The sequence below is a fragment of the Hyaena hyaena genome, unplaced genomic scaffold, assembly GCF_003009895.1.
Source record: "Hyaena hyaena isolate Hyena2069 unplaced genomic scaffold, ASM300989v1 scaffold_83, whole genome shotgun sequence".
NCBI classification, from domain to species: Eukaryota; Metazoa; Chordata; class Mammalia; order Carnivora; family Hyaenidae; genus Hyaena; species Hyaena hyaena.
Genome location: NW_024080715.1, coordinates 3,595,545 through 3,615,405, shown reverse-complemented (window position 1 = coordinate 3,615,405; position 19,861 = coordinate 3,595,545). Strand labels below are relative to the sequence as shown.

The following is a 19,861-nucleotide window of genomic DNA, read 5'->3' as shown; positions in this document are numbered from 1 at the left end:
AGACCAGGAACCTAGATCAGTGGAGAGGAAAAGCGTTCTCCCTGAACGCTGCAGTGACCTGATAATAGCCAAAAGTGAGTCCCGAGAACCTTTAGATCCTAAAAATGATGAAGTTTAGACTTGGACTTTGTGGCACTGGGGAAAAAAAAACACCCAACACACAATTATATGAGTGAACATATGCTTTGTTATTTACTGGGAAAACACAGCATGCAATTATAAGAAGAAACATATGCTATTGTTTTTTATTTACTTTTATGTACACTTAATGTAATTTTTATTAGAAATGGTTATTCAATGACAGTAGAGAAATGGAGAAAATTTTATATTTCCAAACCAGTCAGAGCAGTTGTCCTACGAAAAAAGGGGGGCAATTTATTTTTTCCTTATTCTGCCTGCTCGTGAGGTCCTGGTTCCAGGAATGGGGCTAGTGCTGTAACTAGTGACAGATACCAAGCACTGCCTTCTCTGGCAGGTCCTGAGCTGGACGCTATCAGCATATGTGCAGGGTTGATGCAAGCCTTGGTTGCTCAAACGCTGCACGTTCCCAAGAAAGGCCTGTCTTCAAGACTGGCGCTGGGCCAGTTCCCAGGAAATGAGCTCAGAGCCCTTGGATTCTGCCGGATAAGAGTGTTTCCGTATACCCTAAGTCTTGGGCCATGCAATACCAGTTTGCTCAGACAGTTTATGCTAACAAATGTGATGTATGGTGGACATGTTTGTGCTCTGGGAGGCTGGAGTCTTGAGTAGCTGAGTTAATCGCAAAGAAGCAGCGTGCCTTTGTAACTGATCCCTAATAAGCACCCTGAACATGGAGGCTCAGGTGAGCTCCCCTGCTTGGCAACACTGTGCCTGTGTTGTCCCACATCACGGCTGGGAAAATTAAGTGTGTCCATAGGACTCTACTGACAAGACATTTGCAAACATGTGCCTGTCTTCTCCTGGACTTTGACCAATGAGCCCGTGCCATTTGGTGATTTTATTCTGAACCCTTCTGCTATGATAAACTATAACCGTGATGCGGCACCTGGGTGGCTCAGTTAGTTAAGTGGCTGACTTCGGCTCAGGTCATGATTTCACGGTTCGTGGGTTCAAGCCCCGCATATGGCTCTGTGCTGACAGCTAGCTCAGAGCCTGGAGCCTGTTTTGAATTCTATGTCTCCCTCTCTCTCTGACCCTCCCCTGCTCATGCTGTCTCTCTCTCAGAAATAAATAAAACATTAAAAAAAAAACCCTTTAGAACATTACTTCTGCATGTTTAGAAGGAAAAGTCAAAATGCATTGTAATTTCAATGTTTTGCAGGTATATGCATAGAAATGCCTGTGTGTGCATGCACGCATCATGTGCGCGAGAGAAAACAACATACACATTTTAAATATGTTTTATGTTTATGCTCAGGATTCAGCCACAGAAGTATCTGATAGCACCAACTCTTACTTGATTTTATTTGAGAAGTGCACTGGTATTATGTCTTTCTACAGCAACCAAAAAATTAACAGGTATAGAAGTTCTATAATAGTTATCAGTATTTCTTAGAATACTAGTTATTTATTGCTTAGTATAGTTTTATAATCTATATTTAGAAAAAAAACGATAGAAATATAATTTAAAACGGTGATTATCTTCTATGTAATTAGCCACATACTAAATCCATAATATAGGCTATGCATTCTAGTTTTACGTCAGAGAACTGTTATTTAATAAAAATAGTTAATTTTATATATTCCTACGTCAGATTTATATGCCTGTGTCATGTAAAAATAAGTTCTTAAACTTTCTATAGATCAGAATCCTTATTTAGAAGTTGAAAAAGTCTTGGCAAGCACCTGACTTTCTTTTTTTCTGGCTATTTTTTTAACAGACTTTAACTTTTAGAGCAGCTTGGAGATCATGGCACAATTAAGCTAAGTGTACAGAGATTTCCCATATACCCTCTCTCCTACATATGCAGAGCCTCCCCCAGGATCAGCAGCCCCCACCAGAGTGGTACATTTGTTACTAATGATGAACCCACAATGACACATCTTTATCACCAAGAGTCCACAGTCTACCCGAGGGCTCACTGTTGGTGCTGTACATTCTACGCACTAGTAAAAATGTATGACATGTATGCACCATCATATTACCACACAGAATAGCTTCATGCCCTAAAGCTATTTAAAAATCATACTCACTCTGTTCCACCTATTCATTCTTTCCCCTCCTGTCACCCCTGGCACCCACTGATCTTTTCGCTGTCTCCATAGTTTTGCCTTTTCAAGCATGTCATTTAGATGGAATCATACAGTATGTAGCCTTTCAGATTGGTCATGTTCACTTAGTCACAGGAATTGTTTCCTCCATGTCTTGTCAAGGCTTGATAGATCTTCCTTTTTAGTGCTAAATAATATTCCATTGTCTGCAAGTATCACAGGTGATTTATCCACTCACCAACTGAAGGACACTTTGGGTTGCTTTCAGGTTTTGGCAGTTTTGAAGAAAGCTGCTATAAGCATCCATGTGAGAGTTGTGTGTAAACTTAAGTTTTCAACCCTATTGGGTAAATACAGAGGAGTGTCGCTACTGGTCAGTATGGTAAGAACACCTTTACTCTTGTAAGAAACTGCCAAACTTTCTTTTTTTTTTTTTTTAAATGTCTATTTTTTGAAACAGAGCACAAGCCCAGGAGGAGCAGAGAGAGAGGGAGACACAGAATCTGAAGCAGGCTCCAGGCTCTGAGCTGTCAGCACAGAGCCCGACACAGGGCTCAAACCCATGAACCGTGAGATCATGACCTAAAATGAAGTCAAGAGTTGGACGCTTAACCAACTGAGCCACCCAGGTGCCCCTGCCAAAGTGTCTTCTAATGACAGTACCATTTTGCATTTCCACTGGCAGTGAATCCAAAGTTCCTGTGGCTCCACATCTGCACCAGCATCTGGTGTTTTCAATGTTCTGAATTTTGGCCATTCTAACAGGTATGTAGTGGTTAAGTACCTATATTTTCATTTAAAAGTGTGTCTGAAATGTAATTTATTTCTGAGAAGGCACCCCAAAGACAGGAAATGTCACATTTCTGTTTTTTAAAAAAGCTTCTGTAAAACTTCTGCCCTAAGTAGATTTTTCTGTGCCAATTACTTACAGCTGGAAAGGATCTCATGTATGCTAGACATCAGGAGTTGAGAATATTGGAAATTTTAAATTAATGATATAGGAAGTCAATACAGAAAGCTCATATTATATCAAAATGGGGGCGGGGAAAAAAGAAGGGGTGAAAGGGGATCAAAAGGTACAAATTCCCAGCTATAATTAAGTCATGGGTATATAAGGTACAGCATGGTGACTACAGTTAGTAACGTTGTATTGCATATTTGAAAGTTGCTAGGAGAGTAAATCTTAAAAGTCCTCCTCACAAGAAAAAAAAATTTTGTAACTCCGTGTGGTGACAGATGTTAATCAGACTTATTGTGGTAATCATTCCATAATATATGCAAATATCGAATGATTATGCTGTACACCTGAAGCTAATATGATGCTATATGTCAGCTACACTTCTTTTTAAAAAGAAAAGCAAACTAGTGTGATTTTTAAAGAATTAAGTTTAAAATCTTTCTTGGTTGGGCGCCGGGGTGGCTCAATCGGTTAAGTGGCTGACTTTGGCTCAGGTCACAATCTCAGGTTTGTGAGCAAGAGCCCCGCATCGGGGCTCTTTGCTGTCAGCATGGAACCCACTTAGGATCTTCTGTCCTCCTCTCTCTCTGCCCCTCCCCCACTTGTCTCTCTCAAAATAAACTTTTTTCAAAAATAAAATAAAACAAACTCTTTCTTGCTCCAAATTTTATCATTTGGGTGTCACATTCAGCCAAGAATATGCAATTCTCATATTAAGTGAAACTCACTTAAATCACCATTCTAGACTGGTTTTCCATAAGGATGGACTGCTCCAAAAAGATTCAGGAAAGACTCTGGCTCACAGTGAATTATTCAAACTTTTTTCTTAGCTAACTAAAAATGAACTTGACCATTCACTAGAGAAATCATATCGAATTCTGTGGTGATAATAAAGTGATGACTGCTTGACAGCTAGAGGGCCTTTTTTTTTTTCCAGACCTAGCTGTGGTGCATTTTAATGAGAAATGATGACAGCGTCAGCTTTTAACTATGAAGCAGATCTTTACATCCTGCTTAGACCTTCACCATAACAATACCTAAGGCTTTATTCTTAAGAAAGATCAATGACACTGAAACATACAGACTGACAAATGTATTATCACAACCATGAATTCACTCAGTTAAGATTTCTGTACACTGACTTCAAACGAAAAACCTAGAATTTACTAGATTTCCAGAATCTGTGAGGTTCCACTGGCTTCCCTGAATCACCAAAGCTCTGACGTATTCATATAAGAATGGGCCCACTGTTCACATGAAATAAAACATATCACTATATATTAAAATATATACCTGACCCTGTGTCCACAGGGGTACACTTTAAAGCACGGGCTTCATTCCCCATTCATGGGTTACCAAAAGTAACATGTGGCTTCCTAAAGTTTAATGACTGACACTGGCTGAAAAATAAAATAAGAGTTTGCTTCCTGACTAATGCTTTAAAAAGCTCTAAGAAATATTTTAAAACTCCTTCAATAAATTTCTCATTTGATCACTGGGAGGAAAATGGATAAAATAAATACCTTCATTGATTTCTAGATGTAATTTATCAAAAACAAGAAAGAAAGAAAGAAAGAAAGAAAGAAAGAAAGAAAGAAAGAAAGAAAGAAAGAAAGATTGATTTAGATAAATTCCAGATTTCCCTCACCATGAATTTCTCCAGAAGTATACTCCATCAAAGATTGCTTACTAAGGAGCTCTACTACAGTCACATCGGCAGAATTTAAGAGGACGTAATGAGTACTTCTGCTATACAAAATCATTATCTATCTCAAACACTTCCTTATGAGGCTGACTTCTAATCCTGCACCAAAGTGGGTCCGGCTAGCCTCAAGGCTTTGATGAAGAATCCTTGAAAGCCTTTATCATAAATGGATTCAACACAACTGAGGACAAAGTGACAGACCCAGAGAAATAAACCCTCAAACAGAAAAGTTAGTTCCATGAAATGCCAAATGCCTTTAACCAAAGCTTTCCTGGTCATAAAGCAAGTTTTATAAAAATTACTGAAAAGATATTCCTCAGGGCTCAATGTGAATCATCAATTTCTATTTCTACTATACTGCTGTTGACTTAAAAACTATTTTTAATGAGTGAGACTCAGAGTTTGCCAAGGTGTTTTCCACAAAACAACTCTCTCGAGATGTTTCAGGTCTGTAATCAAATAAGTCTGAGAAACCCTGAATACTTCATTCACCTTTTGGATATGCACACGGTACAGAAATATATAAAAAGCTCTAAATGCCAACCATTAAAAAGGTTTAATATTGTTTATCTAAGCATTTCCCAAACGTATTTGGCCGTATATCTAACACCTAGTTAAACAGTTCGGGAATGCTATCACATAATGTAAGAAAACTAGTGCTGTCATTTACGAAATAGTAGGAAAGGGGTGCCAAGGTGGCTCAGTCGGTTAAGAGTCCAACTCTTGATTTCAGCTCAGGTCATGACCTCATGGTTCGTGGGATCAAGCCTGGTGACAGGCTCTGGACTGACAGCACTGCCCCTGCTTGGGATTCTTTCATTCCCTTTCTTTCTGCCTCTCCCTTGCCTTCAAAATAAGTAACATTATTTTCAAAAATGAAGTAGTAGCAAATATTTATTGTATTCTAGGCACTCTGCTAGGAACTAGAATTCTAGTCTTTAAACAGAATATTGATTTTTCGTGACTTTTTTTTTATTTGACTTACATTCTCTCTTTTACATAGGTCTGTCCTTAACAACATTTTTGTTTGTTTTTCAATTCTTTCTGAACTTTCTTCCTCATAGCTGTGAAAGCCTAACAAATGTAAAGTAGTTACATTAGTCTCTGGCTCCATTCTATACTTTGTGTACAGTAAATATTCTATACGTGATTCTTGGTAACAACCTGTACTTGTTTTTTAAACAAAACCATGATGAAAGTCCAAATAACTACAGGACTTCTGAGCTGGTTGACAAATCCTAAGAACACTTGCAGGCCATGAGTAAGATCTTTTCCATCTACATTTCAAAATGTTCAGCAAGAAACCATCTTGGAGAAAGTCAGTTAGCGGCTAGCTTTCTGCTACTTTTGATTCAGGGAAAATTGATATGACTGCACAAAGGTTTAAGTGAATGATTCCCTTTTAAATTTAATGTTCTGCTTTGGCATCCCCTACCCCCCACCCTCAAGAAGGGGTCAGCCATAAACTGGGATGTCACTGATATGCAAATGAACTATACCCAAAACTTGTTGCCATTATTCTGTAATGGGCCGAGAACAGTCTATTCATATTCTTATCCCATCCTCCTCAGATCTCACTTTGTCTTCTCATTCTGTTTGTCCTAGTCATGATCTTACTCTATCCCCTTCTTGACCATAAATGCATCATATACCTTCACAGAGATGCCACTCGTGGTCAAAGAAAAGATTAAATGAACTGGCACTTGTGATAATAAAAATCATGCTCACGATTATCCAAAGCAAGCATATTATGTGACACAGAATCTATCAATCGATAAACTTCAACAGCTGTGCATGCTTAATGCACTAAATACAAACTGCTGTGGAATGAAGAAACCAGGTCAACAAACAATGGAAGCCTAAGAAATGCATATGACTGGATCTGAAAGGTGGTCCCAGAAAGCCAAGAATGGGGGTTTAAATGTGATATGGAGAAAACCACGTCATATTTGAAGACTTCCATGGAGAAAAATGCTACGGTTAAACTCATACTTAAAGAGTTCGGGCATCAATGAACTGGCTGGGTGAGAGACTGTTAGTCAAGAATTTATAAACACTGTGAAAATGACTGACATAAGTCAAGGCGGTCAGGGCCAGGACCAAATGTGGACCCTGGGAGGGATGAAGATGCTCATGGTGTTTTCAAAGAGCCAATGGAGCGTCAAAAGAAATGAAAAGGAAGGTGGGACACGTGAATCCTGAGGGTTAAATAATGTGATACCAGGGAAAGACTGGGAAGGTAAGCTTCTTTCAAGGAGGAAATGATGAGTTGTTCTGATAGGCTAGGTTGAAGTGTCCACCACTTAAATGACACAAACGAACAGAAAACCCAAGTTACGTCACAATAAAATAGGAATGACAAACCTCATTTTATTCATAAAAACTTATCTCTTATTAGCCTTTCCTGGCGGTACATGGAAAATAAGATTTCAAAAATGTAGAGAAGGAAAAAGAGAACGATTACATGCCAACAACTTTACGATTCCACACTAAGTCAGTGGCAGCTGTCTCCAAGCAAGATTTATCTACTACAGCACAATCTATCCAACAGCAAATCTGTACAGAGAATTACAAAATATTTTTAGGGCTGATAAATTTTCACTTATATGTATTTTTCAAAATGCTGCCGAGAAAAATGATGGGGAATTTAAACGGATCAGCCCAATATTTGTGTAAGGATTCCACAGCCAATGTACATAATTTTCTCACTGTTAATGCTCAGCGCTAGGCTCAGGCACTTTGCTTGCCAACCACTGGAATGTTCAGTCCTGCCCCTGGCTGACATCCCACTAAGCTATCCGTCCCCAACCTCAAACATTCCCAGCTATCCTAGTCACGCCAGTTCAACCAATGCCCCTCCAGCTTGCATAAACATTGACTTCCACAGAAACATATCCCTAGTCTGCTTCTTACTACTTGTAAGCTATTTAAATGACCCAAGCCTCAGTTTCTTTAGCTATAAAATGTAAAGTAGTTGACAAAATACCTACTCGTCTTTGTTGCAAACACAGGATATGTGGTAGGCAAAAGGCATAGCAGAGGTTATGCCCAGTAAAGATGATTAAGAGTATTACCTTGACCCATGAAGTAAATGGGGTTTAAATATTTTAATATGCAAGTTTCAAGAAAGTTAAATTTGCGTTAAATTGGTGGTTATTTTAGGTCAGTGGTTTTGGAATTCATTTAACAATGAAACTTTTTTCTAAAAACTGTACACAGAAAAGAGCCAGAGCAGCTATAATCTACAGAAGGACAGGAAAGCCCAGATCTCACTCCCTCACTCGGCTTCCTGCGCACTCCCTTCCATCAGGCACCCCAGCTTCCAGTGTATGTTCCCAGGGCACCCAGGAACACACTATAAAAAGCAGTAACTGATACAGTATTAAATGATGGAAAACAAGTCCCCATTGGCAAGAGGAACATGCTAATTTCTGATTTTTAAAAATGATCACTCTTTTCCTTATGACATCTTAAGGAGCACTTGATGGTTTCAAAACAATTGCATATTTCAAGATTTCTAGAGTGAGTATGTAACTCTTCCACAATGAAAATTGACTAATCTTTTTGAGATAATTTTTTTCTACTTCGCCACCCTCCCAATGCCCCCATTCCTGCACACCCGTACACTTCTCCTTTCTAAGAAAGTCAAAACAAATGCACTTTCACAATCAAGTAGATTGTCTCTCTCCATGGCATCCCGTGAGTAAGAAATTCAACACTGGGAGCCCAGGCGATTTAGGGCTCCCAGAAAATTTGCTTGATCACAAAAGTGATTTTCTTAACTGAAATTAAATATTTTTAAGAAGCCAAACTCTCCAGTGTGCCATAGTCTCCATAACTCTCTAAAATGTTAAACAACTGCATTATCTTTCTGTCCCTGAAAGCATTGGAGCATGCCACAGGGCTTATAACTTGGTAAGGCAACTTCTGGATTCTTAAGTCCAGATTTGGGGCTTTTTGAAGTGTCTGACTATCTCTATACCTGGTCATTAAGTTACAAAATTGCTAACCTACCAAAAGGCCTTTTAGCATTCATTTAATGACTGATTCAACATCTATTTATTCAGAAAACATATTGTACCAAGAGTGAGCTAGGGGCAAAAGAAAACGCAGTGAATAGGACAGACCCTACCTCCAAGAGGCTCAAGGTCAGACAGATGATCAAGTAAACTTAGATGCTAACAATACAATGTGACAACATGATTTTAGAAATATCTAGAAGTGGGGCACCTTGGTGGCTCAGTCAGTTAAGCACCCAGCTCTTAATTTCAGCTCAGGTCATGATCTCACTGTTCATGAAATTGAGCAGTGTCGGGTTCTGCTCTGACAGCACAGAACTTGCTTAGGATCCTTCCCCTCCTCTCTCTCTGTCCCTCCCCTGCTCACGCACTCTCTCTCAAAATAAATAAGTAAATAAACATTTTTAAAAAACCTAAATGCCAGGAAAGGCTTCTCAGAGGAGAATTTGGCTTAGCAAAGATCCAATAATGAATGCCTACTAGGGTTGAGAGGCGGGAGGGGTGGGAAGCTAAGGTGTAGATGGGTGTTCTGCAGTACGTGCAAAGCCCAGGAGAAAGAAGATGCAGCACGTGATTTGAGGGATTGTGGACACTATTGCTAGTGTTATATGTGATGCTCCAAAACATTTACGTGAACGGAAAATCCTAAAAGGTGGGACTCACTTCAAAAGATGCCACTGTACCAATGACCACGTGAAAGAGTGTCTATCCCTAAAATGTATATATACTATATATATGTATATATATGTTCTGTATACATGTGTATATACAATATATATACTATAGATGTATATATATTCTGCACATTCTGCCAGATATTAAGTTTCTAACTTATTAGTCATTTCTAATATTAGATTTCTTATCATGCAGTCATACTCCTTGATTAGAAAACTCTTAAAACATTTCTTTATTCTCATTTCCCTTCTAAAAGGAAGACATTGTTACATTCTTGGGTGAAAAAACAGTGAGGTCTCAAAAGAGTATAATAACTATATAGTAACATGATAACCAGTATATACTTTATATGACTATACACACATAAAAATTTCTAAACGAATAAATTTTAATTCTTTAATAGAAGATGGAAAAATCGTGTTTCTTTTATTTGGCTTATCTCTTCTTCTCAAAATTTTTTCCTATAAACACTGTTGTGTATTTTTAAAATCTCAGTTGTGCCCTCACAATACTTTCCTTGTTGGAAGCTCACAATCAGGGAATCCCACAAGGGTCCCCAGCCAGGCCCACTGGGGTCCCTTGTTCAACCCTTGGCTTTGCGGACCACTGGACCAGAAACAGCCTGCTCTCCCATCTCTAGCAGCCGTCACTGCCCACTTTTTCCTTTCTGTGTCTTCTACCACCAATTGCGTGACTGACAGCAAGTGAGACGAAGGACCAAAGGACCCTAAACCTTTGTAGGCTTAAGAATTTTACTGTCCGTCAATAAGGAAGAAAGGAGGAGGCAGGAGATCAGAAGCATGACAAGTACGAGGAAGGAATGACGTTTGCATAAACTTCCAAACTGTCTACAGTTGAGGCCAGATGCTGGCACACCCCTGAACCTGGAAGCAGCCCCAAGAAGGTGCCCATGGCAGGCCCTGAGCCACTGACGACTGTGAAGTTATTCCAAGGAATCCAGAAATCAGAGGTGTTACAAGCAGCACCACTAGAAAAATTAATCTAGGCAGTATATAAACCATGTGTTCAAACATATGTAGATGATATTAATAATCAAATTCATAACACTTAACACTTCCTTTCTCATTATTTCTCAATCAAAAGACACTACAACTATCACTCAAATGAGTAACCGCAGATTCTTTCAATGTTAAAGTGTCTCCGTGTTCAAGGAGGCCGAGAACACCAGTGTAGCACAGGTTTTAAGAGCGTGACAGCATAGGGTTTACTCCCTAGCTCCTTCACCGAACTGAGTCAATTTCAGCATGTTTCCTAAACTCTCTGAGCCTCAGTTTGTACATCTGAAAGTGAGGATCATAATAATTCCCTGTACCTTCCCATGAGGGACAACTAACTGAACTCAGTCTCCAGGCTGACCATGGACTCCCCCTCATTCCTCACGTAAAGTCGACCAACGCAGCAAAGCAGCAAATGTGAACAGGCGCTTCAACCTCCAAATGAAAGGCCAATTTACTAGGCCACTGGCCAGCCCTGACACAGCTGCCTCTTGGCATTTCCTCTTATCCACAGAAACATACAAAATACACATGCAAAAGAAAATTCTATTATTTCTCTATTTGAATAGTAACATGTAAGGTCCACCTTTGCCTTTGGAACAAGTGTAACTTGTTCTTAGAACGTGTGAGAAAGGGAAAATGGCTTGTTCATTTATCTACCACCTGAACTGAAAATTATTCTTTTAATATGTTCTCAATGGTTTAGATAAAATGATAGTTAAATAATTCAAGATAACCACGTATTATCTCTCCTTAAGAATCCCACCTCCTTTCATGGTGAAGTTAGTCTAGCTAACCTGAAAGGACACTATTAATGGAATATTAGAAGTCGATAAGCACTGTAAATCAAAACAGCAGGATTTTTTAAATTTTAAATGCCCAACTGACATCCCACAATGATGAATACATAATATCAGATTCTAATGCAGTTAATGAAAACAATGCATGTTTATCTTCAGGGAAAAAAATGGCTTCTCTGCCATGAATCCATAAAGGGATTATCATTAAAGGGATTATGATTATTATACTAAAATGACCTTTTACATATTGTTTTGGAGAACAAGCTTTGGGGGAGAAAAAGCAATCACACCAACAGTTCCAAGGTATTTTTCTTCTTCACAGACGGTGTGTTCACCATAGATACACAAGTCTCATGTATTTAAATCAGAGACAAAAGATCCCTTAATAGGATTACACAGAAAAAGGAAACTTCTCTTACTTGAAGAACGTCCATGGTACTGGTTCCTACAATGAAAACTGATGTTATCTTAATTAGTTAATTATTCATCCCAACCCCCCTGGCCTTGCTCCTGGAGGCATTCCTACCTTCTCCACCTCATGCTGTGTTAACACCAGTTCAATAATTTGCTGATAAAGAATCTTACTGCAGCATCTAACAGATCTTAGAGATTTACGTGTCTGGCTCACTCCCTCACTGTACAGTTTACAGATAAGTAAACTGAGCCCAAAGGAACTCCAGTATCTTACTGAAAATAAGCTAGTTAGTTGAAAAACCTACCCAGAGCATTCCCCAGGCCACACCTCTCACTAGGTGAACAACCTGTGAAACTGACTACCCAAGATATCTACCTGATTGCGTGGAGAATGTTTTCAATGTGCCACCAAGCATATTTCAACTGTTAAAGTAATCCAAAAGGGTATTAGTCATACACCAACCTCCTTGGGATAGTAAGTGTAGGAGCAGCATTAATTCAGCTGAATCTCCTCTCAATTATTCTTTTTATTCATAAGTACAAAGATGATAGTACCCCAGTAAATTAAGAAGTACGGTAATTATATTTTCTCGCAGTAAGTACCCGTTACATGTGTTATATTTCTAACTGGTAAATCAAATCAATATACCAATCCTGAGGCTTAGGCTGTACCTATGGGAAATGTGATGACTATCTTAATTAAAGCTTTTTTGAGATCTGGCCTGCAGCACAAATCCTAAGCATTTTAAAGATTCACATTAATTCCAACCTTTAAAAAAATGTATTTACAGAGGAAAGCTTCTTTTGCAATTTATATGTGCAATAAATGTTTCCATTAGCTAAGCGATATTTTGGAGTGTGATCAAATGATATTGCATGTCAGGTCCTAACAGCGAGGCTAAATCTCTGAGAGGTCTCACATGTGGCCACAGCTCTTTTACCTGTGTCCCAGAAAATCCTAACTTAACAAGTGAAGACAGCGAGTCATATTTTAATGGCTACCTTTCAATGTAACTCTACTTCCTAAATAGAAGATTGGATTTGGACTTCTTTCACTGTTAACAATTGAGTCCTAATATAGGCATCTGTCATGCCTCCCCCTCAAGAGAGAAGTGATACACTCCAGCTACACGGAACTTCAAATCCTTTCCAAAAGTAAATGTGAAAACCAAAATACCACTCCTAAAAAAAAAAGGTATGGAGAATTGGCAGACTGAGTATTTATGTCAACCTTCAGAAAACATGAAGACATGCAGCTCCAACTCACCAGGAAAATTATTATTTGTGATCAGACTACTTTGTGACATCTTAAATCTTCTATGTGTTTCACTTCATACCCAGTATTCCGGTTCTGCACCCGCTTGACTCCATCCGCCCCCAAATGTCTCCAGAAGCAGCTACTACAGCACAACAGCTTTAACGCGAACAGTGCAAGAGTTCTGCTCATTGCCGGTGGCGTGATCGTACACACGCTTGAATCAAGCATTTTTATTTCCCCTCCGTTATTTAAAACGGAGGGACCTCAAGCTCGGGATGTGGCTACAGGACAGCACCAAGAAAAAAATAAATACCCAGACAAGGAACATGCTAAGAACAAAGGAAACACAAGCCTGTGAACAGGAAATGAAGCAACTCTACACACACAAATACCTTTTGGGGCCGCCAACGTAGGTGAAAGTAAAGGTGGAGTCTGAGTATCTGAAATCTGAAACGGAAAAGTCCTGTTAAAAGCTACCCCGTGAGCGGGTTTTTCACCCTGGTCGGGACTCGGGCTCCCTACGTAGTGGAGCCAAGGGAAGGCCTGGCAGGGCGGGAGGCGTGGGCTGCAGAGCCGCGAGGTCCCCTCCCGGCGCCAAGCCGAAGGGGATGCGGCGCACCCCGGGCCGGGTGCCGCGGGAGGCCGCCCCCCGCAACAAGTGCCGGGTGCCATGGCAACGGCGGGAATTTCCCGGTAGGGGCGGCCGGAAGCTGCCCCCGCGGAGCTCGCGGCTGGGAAAGCAAAAGCCGATCCCTCTGCCGGGGGAGCAAAATGGACGAAAGGCGACCCCCCGGCAGGGGAGCAGGGCGCCTCGGAAGCCCCGGGAATCCCTTCTCTTTCCGGGGCAACGCACTGCCAGTCGGTGGGGACTAGATGGAGCTGACGGCGCGGAGACCGGGCCGGCGCTGCCCCCCGGGGGCCTGGGCGCCGGGCGCAGCCGGCCGGCGCAGCGCAGCGCCGCGCAGCGGGCTCCATTCCCGGCGGCCGCCGCTCAGCCCATTGCGCAAACCCGCGGGTCCTCCCTCCGCTCGCGGCTCGGCCGCCGCTGCCGACGGCCCGGAGGCGGGCTGGGACGTTCCGGGCGTCCACACGGGCTCGACACACCACGGACGGTCCCTGTGCCCAGACCCCCGCTCGGGCCACCGTGGTTCCGGCCCCAGATCTGGTGGCCGCCCCAGACTGGGGGGGAGGGGAGTAGGGGAGAGGCTGGCGCCCCCTCCCCCTTTGGGCTCCCGCTCCCGCTGCAGCAGCTGTTGCCAAATGAACCCCGGAACGGGGACGTGCAACCCACCCCCAGCCCGAGCCACACACGTCGCGGTCAGAAAACTGGGAAGGGGGGCGGCGGGCGGGCAAGGGAAGCCGGCGCCGGGTCGGAGGCTCCGGAAAGGCGAGAACTCACCTGCAAACAGGCAGTCTTTCTCGGCTCTGGACTTCTGGATCACAACGTCGATATCCTTCTGAATTCGCTCTTGCCTTGAACACATCCCCATTAAATAAATCCCTGGAAAAGAAGCAGCCGCTATTTCCACCCTACCCCACCCCCCTCGCACGCTTCCAGCTTTCGCAAATATTCAGTTAAAAATGAAACCTCTGGCCGAGGCAGGGGCTGAAGGCGAAGTGGTTTCGGAAGTGATCCTGGGTGAGAGAGGAGGAGGTGGAGGAGGAGGAGGAGGAGGAGGAGGTCGGCTTTGCATTCCCAGATGTGACCGCCCAGCTGCTGCTCGCCACTGCTGGATTCCAATTTCCTCCCCTCCTGACAATGGATGATGATGACACCGAGTCTCACTTTCTCCCTCCCCCGCCCGGACCAACGGCCGTGGGGGGCCGAGGGTACCGGAGCCGGCCGGAGAGCGATCACCGGCGGGGCGGCGGGCGCCGGCCAGGGGCGAGCCCCGCTCCGCCTCACGCGCGCACACCCCTCGCGGCCCGCACGCCGGCCTTCCACACCCGCGCACACTCGCGCCCGCGGGCGGCGGCGGCCGTGCCGAGGCTGCTGCAGCGCCGCCCGCTGCAGACCCTCCCGCGCCCAGTCACCGGGTCCCGGCCGCCGGGGTGTGCATAGTATCCGCCATCCCGGGTGCAGGCTGGGCGTCCCCGCCCCGGCCGCCGCTCGCGCCGGGGGCTGAGTGAGAACGTAGGTAGTGAAGACTCCCCGGGGCTCCCAGCCTGCCCCCCCTTCCACCACTTTTATGAATTCGACTCCACTTTCGGAAGGGATTATGAGTCATATGGAAAACCCAAACCGGAGTGGCTGGGAGAAGGGGGCGGGGGGGGGGAAGGGGGAGGTGAGAAAAATCTTTAAAAATTGAAAATAAATAAATGAAACGAACAAATCTTTCCTTGTTACCCCATTAGGCAAGATGGAAAAAGCCTTCAAATGACTCCAGACACACACCCTCCCGTGCCCTCACTGCCAGAGGCTTTTTCTCCCTGATGGAAACAGTTCAGCCCCTTTGGGACACCCTTTAGGAAATGCAGCCCCTTTCGAGGGACTTCCTCTACTTCCAAACACTCACCAGTCCTTCCCTCCTGGGTATTTCCGTCCACAAAAAATTGGCAGAGTCAATGAGCACGTGCCAGGGTCTTCCTAGAAGATGGATATCTGGCTTGTTTTAAGAAGCCACTCCTTTGCCAGTCAGGGGAAAAGCTCCTACAATTCTGTTGTCTGGTGTAGAAGTGAGATACTGCTTTGATCCTCACTCCCTGTTCTACCAGGACACCGCAGGGCTGATGTAACTGTCCAGCCTCTATATTGCCATATGCCCTACGACGGGCCTCCGATGGCACTTTTCTTGTTGTTTTGTCTTCCACTGAGAAGGCTTCCCTGAGCAGACCGTCTCATCTGGTTCTGCATTCCCAGTGCCTGGTGCAGTGCCTGAAATAGAGGAGGCAGGCCTAAATGCTGGCTGGATGCGTGAACAGTGGTGCCTTGCAGCCTCTTTTCTTTAAGTGTACCACGACCTTAGTCAACTTCCTTATCAGCATAAGTATGCAGGAGTTGTCAAACTGGCTCAGACCCTTGATCAGTCCAATTTAGATTCTGATAGCGGCAACATGATGTTTAGGAGAATTAGGAACCGCTATCATCCCTGACAGAGCCTTAAGGTTGCAAAAAGAAATGCAGTGAGAAATCATATGTTCCAATATTGTAAATCCTTTATCTTGCAGAAAAGAAAACATGAAATGATTTGTCAAACAGCCTTGAACACATCACACCCATTGTGAATTATAAGAGGAAATGTTCCTCAGCACTCGGAGGACCCCTGCCATCTTTGATGTCAAAGTCACAATGCAGCACATTTTTGCTCAGACCTCTCCTGAAACTTCCTGCATAGGTTAAGACAGGTTCACGTTCCTGGGTCTTGACCTCTTGGCTACCAAAAGCACTTCGTTCTCTTCCACAGAGTATGACGTGTACTTCCCTCTATCATTCTGTGCTCTCAATTCTCTCCAAGGCTTAAGATCTATATCAACTTCCCAAAATTTATTTGACGGTTGTCTCTTTATCTATGAAGCTCAAATTCTCAAAGTGAAACCCTTACTACAAATAAATTTGAAATAGTCTTAAACCTACCTGATGTTTTTTTGTCTGGATCACTTCTCGGTTTACTACTGCCTTCAAAAATAGGGCTTCTTGTGATTTGTCCTATATTTGATTTTTTTTTCACGCTTCACAGGCTGCCCTGTTTTTGTTAAACAAAACTGACCTGACTCTGTTCATGCCCTTAAGGTGTGAAATATTTAAATATTTTTAAATGTTAAGGGATAAGATTTAAAAAAAAAAAAAAAGCCTTTCTATCGTGGCATGCATTTTTGCAAGATAAGTTTCTCTAATAAAAACTACACAAAGCCTCAGTGTTCCATCCTAGCTCTTTATGGCATAATTCTTTCAACTCTGCCCACAGCCAATACCTCATTTAACTTACCTCATCTCAGACTCTGATTTAAACATTTAGATTATTTTGCGGTGATTAAAAACTATATGCATGTTTAGGATGAGGAGATTATATCCCTGCCTTAACCACGCCTGTGTGCACATACATACTCACTTGCATTCAGGAACAGAGCACATGCTAGAGCCCCTAATCAGTTTGTTAAATAAATAAAAATCATCCACAATGGGAGAGAACTCTGGTAGTGTGCTATAGCAAATTCAAGATAATAATCAATATGTTGGATAGTGGGGTCTAGTCCAAAAAGTCCCGCCAGATTAGAAAAATGATCCCAAGCCAAAAAATAAAATTTATTAGAGGAAAAATGGAAAACTTTCACCTATACTCAAAGACCCAACTGGAGAAAAGCATAAGGCAATGGAAATGTGGCATTAAGTTCAATGGTTGTGATCTAGTTACTAGTAATTCACACATACCCCGAGCTTATTAGAGCAGCCTGCTATTGCTTTATATGCTTTATATATATTAACTTATTTAATATTCATAATAATCCTATATGATAGTTGGTCCTCTAATTCTTCACATTTTACAAAACTGAGGCACAAAGGGGTGAATTAACTTCTCAAAGCAGGGACATAGACTGCAATTAACTTTTTCCTTTCTCCAAAACGTTCAGCAGTTGAACTGAACGTTGAGGAAAATAAATGTTCAGAAGTCTCTCTTCAGAGTAAACTGGCCTCACCAATGGCAGCAGGCCAGGAGTTAAGCCAACAAGAAGCCCTTTAATGGATTCTGAAATGGGCCTGGAGCCTCCAGGCTCTCAAAATAGCCCATACTAGTAGCAGTTATCTTTCCCTTTCCTGCATTGAGCTTCCTTTCCCAAAGGAATCCCAGTCCTCAGTTACACCTGAAGAAAAGTCAAAGCCTGACCTCTGTTATTTCTTGGTAATTAAGAAAAGAGGATGGGAGGCAGGATTAGCGGAACAGCCCCCTTTCCCAAAGACATGATGGTGTCACCAGTAGCAAATGCCCATGGGGACACTCAGCGGCTTTGGTCAGCCGTGGAAGCAACACTGTGACTATTTGCTTTTGAGGTAGAATCGGGGTATAAAAGGGAGACGGAGAACCTGAGGCATGGCGATGGGAAGAGATCACCAAGAGCCTTTAAGCCAACGGGAGGAAGTGGGACTTTATATGAGAGAAATGGGAAGCCACCGTGGAAGGTGATCTCAAAATTCTTTCCAACAATTGCATCCATATAAGACCTTCTTGCAGTAGCTCTGTAATGGACAGAAATCCATAAAATTCAAAATGCCTGCTAGGCCCAACTGGCCTCTCCTAAATAAAGTGGATTTGGACAATTCTTGCTACTAGCAGTATTGCTTTGGGAGAAAGTAATCGTGCTACCCTAACCTCATTCTGTAGGTCTAGCAATCAAAGTATGAACAAAACAAAGTCACCCTTGAATAAACTTGACAGAATGGAAACGAATTTTAGGTACTTTGATGTGGAATTCGTCCCAATTTGGCTCTTACCATATCGCCTAACCTAAGGTCAAATGGAGCATTGAGTTGGGCTTGTTGAGATTTATTGGCCCTTTCTAGCAACTTTAAGACACTTAACTAATACCAAAAGCTGTAACGGGAAAGCTGAACTGCTCTTTCTAGTTCCAGGCTTCTCTTTAATTTAGTCCCATTTGTCTCTTTGTAAACTAATTCCCATTTCTACCATAGAAGCATCCTTGGCCCTCATTAAATTAGATGCCTCATCATTCCATTCAAACAAACTCCCACTTCCCAGCTTGTATTCACACTTACTAATTTGACTTTGTTTCTTGTATACCTCTCCTTTGGTTTATTTTTAAAAGTACATAAATACTGCATGGATATATTCTCAGTGCAAACTATTTAAGCATATATTAATACAGAGTAAAATTGGAAAATCTCCCCCCATCTAAACCCCTAAATCCACTCCTGATCACAAAGAAAATTAGTATTAATAGTTACAAGAGAATCTTTTCATTCTTGTATTTATATAGCCACATACATATGTTCACTGGTTTATACATTTACATTTTAATTTAAAAGGAACCACCTAATACATATTGTTTTGCAACTTGATTTTTCCACTGTCTTGGAGAACTTTCTATGTCAATGCAAAGAGATCTAGCTCATTTGTCTTAGCTACTGCACAGAATTTTATTGAATGGACGCGCCACAATATACTTTAACCATGCCTCTGTAGTCATGATGGGTTTTTCAAAATGTTTTGTGATTAAAACAATTTGCAATAAATGTATGCCTTTATGCACAATTTCAGCAGTTTCTTTGGGATAGGTTGGGAGAGATGGATTGACTGGATCACAGGGAACTGACAATTTTAAAATTTGATAGGTACAAACAAATTGCTCTTTTTTTTTTTTTTTTTTAAATGTTTTTTTTTTATTTCTAGGAGAGAGAGAGACAGCGTGAGCAGGGGAGGGTCAGAGAGAGAGGGAGTCACAGACTGAAACAGGCTCCAGGCTCCGAGCTGGCAGTCAGCACAGAGCCCGACGCGGGGCTCGAACCCACGAACCGCGAGATCGTGACCCGAGCGAAAGTCGGACGCTTAACCAACTACGCCACCCGGGCGCCCCACAAATTGCTCTTAAAATTACCCTTTCTTATACTCTACCAACTGTTTTTGAGAACACCTAATTCTCTGCATCATTCCCAATAATAGGTACTATAAATCTTAAATCTTTTTCAACTGGTAAATGAAAAATATTCATCTTATTTTATTGGTATTTCCCTGATTATTAGTGATATTGGGCATTTTTTTCAAGTGTTTATTGGTAAATGGTATTGTCTTTTGAGTATACAACTATAATTGAGTTTGACTGTCTGTCATGGCCTTTCTTCATTTTCTTATTGAGTTTTCTGGCTTTTTAT

General features: G+C 42.1%; 1 protein-coding gene across 1 annotated transcript in view; it reads right to left on the bottom strand.

Moving 5' to 3' along the window:
• PARP8 (poly(ADP-ribose) polymerase family member 8) overlaps window positions 1–14,910 on the bottom strand; it is a 170,213-nt gene extending 155,303 nt beyond the window's left edge. Inside the window, exons 1-3 of the mRNA XM_039234169.1 lie at window positions 14,627–14,910; window positions 14,438–14,539; window positions 13,431–13,485 (exon numbers count right to left, since the gene is read on the bottom strand). Coding sequence (XP_039090100.1) covers window positions 13,431–13,485; window positions 14,438–14,539; window positions 14,627–14,732 — 263 coding nt within the window. The 5' untranslated portion in view covers window positions 14,733–14,910. The remainder of the gene's footprint in view (window positions 1–13,430; window positions 13,486–14,437; window positions 14,540–14,626) is intronic.
• Between the last annotated feature and the right edge of the window lie 4,951 nt (window positions 14,911–19,861).